General features: G+C 34.3%; 1 protein-coding gene across 7 annotated transcripts in view; it reads left to right on the top strand.

Annotated features, from left to right (window-relative positions):
• The window catches only part of TEX15 (testis expressed 15, meiosis and synapsis associated), a 77,079-nt gene extending 66,584 nt beyond the window's left edge, over window positions 1–10,495 (top strand). For all 7 annotated transcript variants that reach the window (XM_054700838.1, XM_054700837.1, XM_054700839.1 and 4 more), the window contains 3 exons: window positions 2,189–2,247; window positions 5,676–6,901; window positions 8,459–10,495. In XM_054700838.1, the coding sequence (XP_054556813.1) occupies window positions 2,189–2,247; window positions 5,676–6,901; window positions 8,459–8,496 (1,323 nt within the window). In that variant the 3' untranslated portion in view covers window positions 8,497–10,495. The remainder of the gene's footprint in view (window positions 1–2,188; window positions 2,248–5,675; window positions 6,902–8,458) is intronic.
• Window positions 10,496–10,734: the final 239 nt, after the last annotated feature.

Genomic DNA, 10,734 nt, shown 5'->3' with positions numbered 1-10,734 from the left:
GACCCTCACCAGCGGCCGGGGATGGAACCGGTGCTGCAGAGGCTACGGGCAGCTTTGCAGCCCAGCGCTCAACTGCTGCACCACCAGGGGAGGCCCTGACTATACTTTTTTAAAGATTGATTTATTTATACAAGAACTGGGGTACAGGCTAGGGGCACAGGAGGGTGATAGAATTCACCAGAGACAGAGTGGGGAACAGAACAGGCAGACTGATCAAAAACACTGCTGAGGGGAACAGTGGGTGAGACAGGAGAGGTCTGCCGCATCATGTGGGTATCTCCCTGTCCGGCCAGTAATTGAACCTGCACAACATTGACTATATTTAACAAATTTTACATAGTGTTAATTATGTACTTGGCACTGTTTTGACAATTCTACAGTCATTAACTCAATTTTTTTTAAACATTTATTTATGTATACAAGAACTGGGATGCAGGCCAGAGTTGCGGGGGATGAGAGGATTCACAAGAGACATAATGAGAACAGGCAGATCTACTGAAATACACTGCTGAAGGTTGTGGCAGGAGAGACAGGAGAGGTCTGCTGCGCCCTGGGGGTAGCTCCCTGGCCGGCCAGGGGATCCAACTCGTGCTGCAGAGGCTGCGGATAGTTTCACAGTGCAGCGCTTACCTCTTGTGCCACCAGGGAGTCCCTCATTAACAATTCTTAACAAAATTCTCATGATGTATGCAGGCATTGTAATCTTATTTAAAGGTATGGAAAGTGAGGCAGAGAAGGTTAAATAACTTCCCCGAGACCACAGAATTAATAAATGGGAGAGCCCAGATGTAAAAAAAAGTCTAGCTCCAGAGCCCATATAACAATTACCCTCTGCTCTGAGGCTTCTCTTAAAACTTTGCAAGAATTTCTGTTCTGAAGTAGACATACAAAGCCTATATGCAAAATAAAAAAGGATTATTTCTTGGTTCACTGCAATTGAGTGACTTAAGAATCAAGAGACTAAGTTAATCTCTTAAATTAATTCAGGAGACTAAGAATCTAGTCATTTATTGCACCGTATATTGGAAAATGCAATTTATAAACATACTTTAAACAAGATTACAAGTTGTGAGCCTCCCTGGTGGCACAGGCAGTTGAGCCTAGTGCTGTGAAGCTGTCCACAGCCTCTGCAGCATGGGTTCAAACCCTGCCAGCCAGGGAGCTACCCACATGGTGCGGCAGAACTCTCCTGTCTAACCCGCTGCTCCCCTCACCAGTGTATTTTGGTCAGTCTGCCTGTTCTGTACCCCGCTCTGTCTCTGGTGAATCCTCTCACTCTCCCCAACATCTGGCCTGTACACTGGTTCATGTATGCATGAATAAATAAATCTTTAAAAAAAAAACAAGAATACAAATTGTGTAGTCTACATTAAACACAATGATGATGATACTAAAAAAAAGTGTTGTAATTATTGAGAAGTAAAGAATAATTAAAAAATTAGATTGTCAGAAAAGGTTTATTGATTTCATGAAAGAACACAGACCAGTGCTTTGCCTTAATGAAAATGATTTTGGTAAAAATGAAAAGGGTATCTTAAGTTATGGAAATAATGTATACAAAGATAAATGCTTATTGGCTTTCTTTGAGAAATGAGTTTAAAATTTAAGTCTGGAGTAAAAAAACGCAGCAGACAAGAGTAAGCTAAAGATGGGGAATATTGTTTTATATTATAGAATGTCTTAAATAATAGGCCTATAGAGTTTGCACTTTGTTCTGTATATATTGAACGGTAGTCAGTGTACTGTGAAATGTAGGGTTTTTTTTGTAATTTAAAGAGTAAAGATTCTGAGTTGAGTCAGTGTAGTAAGTCATCTAGAGCACAGAAAAGGGTGCTGTTTTACAGAATAAGTAAGGAAAGTTAATACTTGACAGACATTATTTATAAGGGACTTAATGACTGGTTTACTGAAAAAGGTACAAAACAGGGAATAGTCATAAATGCACTCCATGATGTTAGAATAAAAAGAATGTTGCAGATTTCTTAAAAAAGGAAAAGTTCCTCCAAACATTTGTGATATATGTTAAGTCACTGGTTTTTGAAGGGATAAATATTAATGAATATAATTCAGTCTGTTTTAGTTAATTACAGAAATAAGTAACTGCACTTATCTAATATTAAGATAATAAATATATATTATAGTTTAAACTATCACCAATGAAAGTATTCTTTGTATCTTTTAAACATAGATTAACATGAAAGATGTCACAAAAATCAGCAGAGAAAAAGCAGTGTTCAAGCATCCAAGGTAGGAATTTCCATCAGTCCTATCTGAAGAGAAACTAAACTAAACACAACATAAAACTAAACATATTAAGGAACAAAAATAAAATATCTTTTATATATTGGATTGTTAGAAAACTCATGATGCATTTTTCTATGTTTTTCAAAGGTCTTTATGTAAAGAACAAAGATCAATGATGTATTGCCCATTTTGTTCGATAACCTTTTGCCATCTTTCAGTGAGCTTCCTAATTCCCTTTCTTAGAAGGACCTGTCTTCATAGATGAAACACTGAACAAGGTGCTGATTTACAGCTTCATCTGAATTGAACGTTATACCACACAAGGAGTTTTGAAGAGTGCAAAACAAGTAGAAGTCTCACAGTGCAAGGTCAGGAGAGTACAGTGGATACGGCAACACATCCCATCCAAGCTCCAATAATTTTACACAAGTTATCAAACTTGTGTGTGGTCTCGTGTTGTCATGATGGAACACAACTTTTTTATGATTACCAAGCTGTAGATGTTTCTGGATGATGGATTCATTCGAACTTTCTAATTGCCAACAATACACATTCGAATTGTTGGGTTCCTTGGTAGGAGCTTGAAAAACACAACACCTTTAAAATCCCATCACACTGACAGCATAACCTTCCTTTGACATGTCTGTTTTCAATGTCATTTGAGGCAAACCATCACATCAGGACCAAGACCGTTTTACACCACATTGATAATCTACTTCTCATCACCAGTTATCAGTCACTTCAAAAAAGGATCATTTTCTGGGCCTCTCTGGTGGCCTAGGGAATAAGTCTTAGCGCTATTACCCCTACAGCCCTAGTTCTATCCCAGCCATGGAGCTAACCTACATATGGGCACAGCAGACCCCTCCTGTCTTGCCCGCTGCACCCCTTAGCAATGTATTTCCATAAATTCATCTGTTCTCCCCATTCTGTGTCTGGTGAATCCTCTCACACACCCTTCTCCCCCTCCCCCCTGTGCCTTTGACCTACACACCAGTTCTTCTATGCAAAAAAAAAAAAAAAAAAAAAAAGTGATATTTGGGTCACGAGGAACCAAAATATTGAGCTTACTTACACATCCCAGTCTTTTCAGGTGGTCGTGAATGCTTAAATAATTGGTGTTCAATGTTTCTGCAGTCTCTCGTGTTGTGTAATGTGGGTTTGACAAGATCAGGTCTTTATTTTGTCATCAACAACCCCGGTGGCCTTCCTGACCAAGGAGCATTATTGAGATCAAAATCACCAGCATGGAATTTGTGAAGCATCATTAGCACTGACATTCTTGTAGAGCGATGTAACCATAAACTTCATGCCACTTTTCACAAGCTTGGCATACATTCTTCCCTTTATGGAAGTAAAGCAGTAATACATGGCAAAAATGCAGAGTTTGGATTGCCATCTTCAACTTGTAAAATCTCCAAAACTCAACCAAATTGCTCATTTTTTTGTTAGAATGAAGCTAGAACTGTCAACTGTCAAATGATTAGCAGTAACATAGGTGAGAATGACTAGTACTTCCAAAAACAAACTAGTACCATTGCTGCAAAATGCATCATGACTTTTCCGACAATGCAGTAACTGTTGGATCACACACGTAACTTAGGGGAAAGAGTAAGCTAAGGAGGGGGAAAAGGTCGTTTCAGTTTATGTATTCTCTTAAGTCCTGAGGAATTTGAACTTCATTCTGTAAGTATTGAAGAGTAATGTCCTGTGAAATGTGTTTTTTAATTATTTAAATGGTAAGGAGTTTCGAGTATAGTTAGCAGTAGTCAACCAGGACTTGGAAAAAAGTGATGTTTTACAAAATCAGTAAAGTTAATTTCATATATTTGACAGACATTAATAAAATAATTGATGGGGCTTAGTAACTGGTTCATGAAAAGGGGCATGAAAGAGTAAGACAAGTGATTGGAATCAGTTTTTTAAAACAATGGATTTTACAGACCAGCCAGATTTCAAAATTGTTTAAAAAGATAGAAATTGCTAACATTTATTACGAGTAAAAAATTAGTTACAGACACACATAAATATATTACTGTTTTATAGAAGGGTGCTTTAACATAACATTGGCTAATGTGATCTCAGAATAGACTAGTTCTTTAAAATGAATTATTTTCGTGGGAAAAATCACTACATTCTTACATTCTTATTTTGACATGAAAGTAGTCCTACTGGACTTGTTAACCTTATTCCATTGAACTGTAAGATTTTGAATTTGTGACAGACTTCTTTCCTTCTTTTTATAAAGAATAATGAAAAATGTGCAATAAAAAAGCATCCTCATTTTTTCTAACTTGGGTTTACTACTTTAAATACAACATTTTATTTACCACATTTCTAGAATCCTTTTCTTGGTACATAAGACTCTTTAAATAGTTGTGTACTGGCATAAAGGTGAATAGGCTAACATAAACCAGTTCTATAACCATCCTCGTTTTAGTGACTAAGTATAGGTGGAATTGCCAGTCAACAAATTAAACCTTTTCTCAGCAGAAAAATTACAGATACAGGGCACTATCTTCATGAAAGTATATCTAAATGCATAAAAGAATAATTCATGCAGGCAGCTGCCAGTCTGTAAAGTAGTGACATCACTGAAACAACACTGGAAATGTGATAAAGTCAAATTGTATAATTTGTAGAAACTCTTACCAAAGTATTACATGGCTTTGTATAATGTACGTTGTCATTTAAATTGCCTTTTTAGGAGGCTGAATTCAGTAAAATATGGGGCTTGTAGATTCAGGACATATAAAATCCCAAGCCAAAAATACTTTATTTTAACTGTGGAGAAATAGCGCTTATTTTTTCTTTTCAACATGTATTCAAAGTATTTGATAAGACCCTAAAAAATAATACCTTGGAAACCTATATTAACAACTCTCTAGACATTTTCATAATGGATATTTCCTTCAATCTGCTTGAGACTGTCTAAATTTAGGTAGGAATGACAAGGATATTAAATTGACAAAGTATTTAGGGAGTTTGATTTTCTTTTTAAAGTTGGACAAAATACCTTAGTGTGTTTTGTAATGATTGAAGCTGATCTTTTTTTTCTGCAGGGCAGAACCATGGTTTTTCAATTATTTACAAGAGAAAACTGAAGTAGGGAATTAAAAATGACAATTAAATAAGTTGGATAATGCTATTCCCCTCTACTGGGAAATATGTAAGGCAAATAACTTACAGTATTTGTAAGTTATTACAGTATTGAGAAATATATTTGAAATGTAGGGTATATCACCTTTAGCAGAAAACGTGACTACATTCAACCAATGAAGTAAAACTGGGAAAATATGTTACTTATCTACTGCCAATAGCAATAAAAAATGTAAATCTTCTCATGAATAAAAGTTTCAAAGATAGATTTATGCTAATATTTTGTGACCGTATATTTAAAGATATTTGTATGTATGTGTTTCACTTAATAGAAATACAAAATCTCATCCTGGAAGTGAAAATGAAGTAAGACCAAATTCATGTGATAATCAGGAAAAAAGTCATATATCTCCAAAAATGGTTCAAATACAAAGATCACCACCTGGCTCACTTTTACCTTTAAGGAACTTGAAAGACATTTGTACATCAAATTCAGAGAACAAAATAGATTTGACTAAGACTTCATCGGATACTTCAGAAGATTTTACCAGTCAACAGGGAAACTTAAATAGTATAAAGAAAAGAAATGTAAATTTTAGTGTTGCTGAGACAAAAAGTGATAAAAAAGATGATTATTCTTTGTCAGTTTATAACAAAAAATGTGTAGATGGCACATTTTCTAAAATCCATGAGGCACCTTCACAGAAACTTCTCAAGAATTGTCCAGGTCCTACAGAGAAAACATGTCCCTCATACAGGAAACCAGAAATTGATCCTTCTCTTTTGTCTAATGCAACAGTGCCTTCCAAGCCTGTTTTCCATTTCGTAAAGGATATCCATGCCAATTTAGAAGTGAATGACACTGTCTTTGAACTGCAGGATAATGAAATATTAAATTCATCTTTTAAAAATTCTGCATGCACCAGTCCTCCAGAATCCATATTTATTCAGAACAAAGTTCCGACTTTGCAAATAAATAAAACACAGCCTGCAGAAACTGAGTCAAAAGAAAAATATATTAAGGATACACTGAATTCCAGTACTCTGTCCATTGGAGCAGCTGAAAACACTTTTTTTGGACGCAATAACGAAAATTCAGTAACTCAGAATGCTGCTGTATATTGGAATGAACTGCCACAGTTTTCATGTACCCCAACATATAATTCTTCTGAGCATTCATTTGGAACGTCATATCCTTACTATGCTTGGTGTGTTTATCATTATAGCAGCAGCAGTGGCAATTCCATTACTCAGACATACCAGGGGATAACATCATATGAAGTACAGCCATCACCACCTGGGATGTTGACTACAGTTGCAAGTGTACAGAACACACATTCTAATCTTTTATACTCTCAATATTTTGGTTACTTTTCTGGAGAATCACAAGCAAATGACTTTGTGCCAGGCAATGGGTACTTTCAATCTCAAATGCCTGTTTCTTACAATTTTCAGCAACCCATTTTTTCACAGTGTGCTTCCCATCAACCATTACCACAAGCTGCATATCCTTATTCTCCTGATTCAGGTGTGCTTCCAGAAGTTCCTTGGACGTATGGTAAGTTTCACAAGTTTCAATGCTTGGTTCACTGAGTTTTTACTTTTATCTTTATATATTTTTGTAAATAGATTTATAAGCAATGTTATAGTGCATTCATTTTTTCCTTGAAGATTTGTAGAATTGTTCAAATATCAAGCAGAGTTCAGTCATATTGTCAGGCAGAAATCTAGTTATCAAAGACTGAAAATAAAAAGAATTGATAATACCACCACTGTATTCTTGAATGAAGCCTAACATTTTGGGAAATAGATAACTAAATTATAGTTAATCCATATCATGAAGTATGATGCAATCATTAAAGCATTTGTAAAAGTTTTTAATAACAGCTTTTAAAACTATACCTTACAAGTTCATCTTTGAAAGTGAAAAATACAAATACTGAGGGCCTCCCCGGTGGCGCAGCGGTTGAGCGCTGGGTTGCGAAGCTGCCCGCGGCCTCTGCAGCGCGGGTTCGATCCCCGGTTGCTCCCCGGCCACTGGAGGAGGGTCCCACATGGCGCGCAGACCTCTCCTGCCGCCCGCTGCTCCCCTCAGCAGTGTACTTCGGTCCTTCTGCCTTCTCTGCTCCCTGCTCTGGCTCTGGTGAATTCTCTCACGCTCCCGCGCTTCTGACTGTACCCAATGCATGTATAAACAAAACAAACAAACAAACAAATAAATAAATAAAACATGCCTCTATAAAAAAAAAAAAATCATCTTTTAAAAAAAAAAACAATCTGAAGGAAAGCAGTAAAGGAAGAAAGAAAGAAGCAAGAGAGTGGATATGAGAATATATGACTGCTTTTTCCTTTTAATTAATTTTATTTATTACTACTGCTGCTGCTGCAATTACAGACATATCAAGCATAGCAGATGTGGCAAACCTGCGAATTAAAAAAAGGCATTTTAATTTCAAAGATAAGAAATTTTAGTGTAATTGTTTTATAAAGCTTGTCATGGTTTGCATTTGAGCTTTTTTTATGTTTCTAATAATTAAATGTAATGCTAAAAAAGATAGCTCTGGGATTAAGTCTAGATTTGACTCTCCAAAACTTGTAATTCTTACCTCCTTGATTATAGTATTCAAATGGAAATAAAAAGTTATCTACTTATAGTAACCAGAAATAACTTTAAATAAACACACCTTGTAGTTTTCATGAATGCATATAATCCATAGAGATCACAAAAACTGCATCCTTATAAAAATGTGAAAATCCCTACAACCGTTTTGATTTCTTGATCATAATCTTTGTATTCAGCACCATAAATGGTACTAAAGGAAGGTGCTAAGTGAACCTATAAGTAAAGCACATTACATCTTTTACTTCATTTAATTCTCACAAGATACTTGAGAGAGATGGAAAGATATTACTGTTCTTTATCAGACCAGTAACTACTCTAGAGAGCCTTAAATAACTTTCTCAGCATCCCATGCCTAGTATAGGATAGTTGTACAACTAGAAAACTTTGATCCCTCTGTCTCTAACTTAATTCAGTTCTTCCTACTATACTGTTATGAACCATTAGTCTACATAATTAACTTATCTTAAATCTTTGTGGGTTTTCTCCTTCCAGCTCCATGGCAACAAGAACCCTTTCAGCCAGGACATTGAAAATAGTCTTCTGTCTACTGAAATAAAGGAGATCTAACAAGTTTTTTCAAGTATTTTTTACTTACATTTTTTTATTTTAACATTTTTTAATATATGTAAATGTGGTAGGGAATATAAACCTTGAGAACTTTTTATAAACTGTTTAGCTGCAATGCTATATCATGTAATGCAATAGAAAATCAATTTCTGATACCCAAATACCAGAATTATTTTCACGTAATCATTTGAGTGAACTGTACTAGGCTATTTTCACTACCTACCTGGCCATCAGAAACATTAACAATATTTTGAAATTCATTTTTTGAATTGTTACTATACAGCTATTACAATTAGATACTGATTTCTTTGGGATTATTTTAATAGAAAAAGGTGAGTAAATGTCGCATTTAATATAAAGTTTAAAGAACAGTAGTAAAATCTTTAAAATGAAGATTTCTGTTTCTATTATTGTGCCACTTAAAGTAAGTTTTTTTTAATTGGGATTGGTCATTAGACCAATCATTTCATCATTCTTGATATTTATATTCGTATTACTTGTAATTCGGTGTCTAACATAACAAATTTCTTTAATTTCAATATTTTCTAATTTTCACTTCTAAAGTATATTTTAATAGAGAACTTGGTTTTCCTATTTTCAGCATTTCTCCTTGCTGAAGCTTTTTTAAAAGTTTTATACTGAAAGCAACTTTAGATTATTATATTGGGATTAAAGCACATTTAACACCTTTTTCCTTGAGAGCCTTTTCCTTAAGATTATTTCTTTTGTATTTGTATTACACAATTTAAACAGTTCTTTTAATTTTTGGTAACTTAAATAATAAAGGTTAGAATCTTTAGCTAATGCTGTAGGTTTAGTCTTATTTTAATAATTTAAATAATGCCCCACAAATGCAAATTGATTGTTTGGTTTCTTAGTCTCACTGAAAGTAGTTGAAATTGCTGTTTTTTCCAAATACAAGTTTTTTTAATCCTGTGGACATAGATCCCCCCCCCTTTTCAGCATTAAAGAAAAGTGAAAAAACACTGTAGTAATAATCATCATAGAAAAATGGGTATACTTTGTAACTGTGCCTTGAGCAACCTCTCTGCGTCAACTATTTCTGTCCCAGTGAGAAGGATCCCTCAGAGCTGAATAGACCTTTTTTCAAGTGCTAGGGGACCCTAAAAAGTGACAAGATATTTGCATTGAATTTAGAAGATTTAGCTAAGATAGCAAAATTTCATTATTTTCTTAAACTTTTTATGTTAGCAAACATCTTATATATATAAAAACAGGCAGTTAATGAGAGTGTAATTCAGTCAAATTTGTAGAGTAACTAAGTTTTCAGTTTAGAGAAACGTTAAGAATCCCAGAGATACATACCCCTGTTTAGTCACATTAAGCAAAATGGATGGAATTCAGAGTACTTAGAGTTCTTCACTAACAAATCTTTGAAAGAGAAAAATCAAAGAACTGCAATTGAAAGAAATAAGGAATTTTTAAAAGACTATATAGATTAAAACAGTATCAATATATATATATTGGCTGACATAATTGTTTTATTTGCAAATAGTCTAAAACTTAGAATTCTGCAACAGGTATTTTAAAGCAGTAATATTAGGTGTTCAAAAAATGACCTTGTCTCAGCTATTTAATATATTTTGGATATGGAAAGATGTTATAAATTTATTACTAAAAATGTTTCTGGTAGGTAAACCAAAAGTTAAGCATTCTAATTGAAAATTTTCTTTAAACAACTTCCAGATTCTGTCTTCATGGTATTTTTGTTTCATGAGTTTTCATTTCTTCTCCAAAAGAGTAAAAACAGAAATCTTACTTAAATACTGTTATATTGAAAATTTTTCACTTTGAAACGGAACATGGAAAAAATGGAATATTTTCTTTTTCACCCCTTCAAGTAGTTTTGATTCTAAAATAAAAATTAAACAAATTAAAATTTCATCAAATATTATAAACAAACCTGTTTATTTGTAAATATTGTTTGGGAACTTAAAGAAGAATTATCTGAATAAACTGAATTCCTTCTAGTTGTTTTTTTTTTCCTTTTGTGTTTCTTGACTAATGCGCATGTTTCTATAGACAGTGCTTGGTTTACACATGTCCATTACATGAAAAACATCCCTCAAAGACTAGCGTCATTAGATGACAAAATAAACTGCTGGAGCTCCTTTCATTCCAGCTGCTTTGCCTTAATCACCTCCCTTGTTTTTTCCTGTTACAAACTTCATTACTTCCTG

Source organism: Talpa occidentalis, unplaced genomic scaffold, assembly GCF_014898055.3.
Source record: "Talpa occidentalis isolate TD23 unplaced genomic scaffold, MPIMG_talOcc4v2.1 talOcc4.4, whole genome shotgun sequence".
NCBI classification, from domain to species: Eukaryota; Metazoa; Chordata; class Mammalia; order Eulipotyphla; family Talpidae; genus Talpa; species Talpa occidentalis.
The sequence above is the reverse complement of the archived record's forward strand: the minus strand, read 5'-3'. Positions and strand labels throughout refer to the sequence as shown.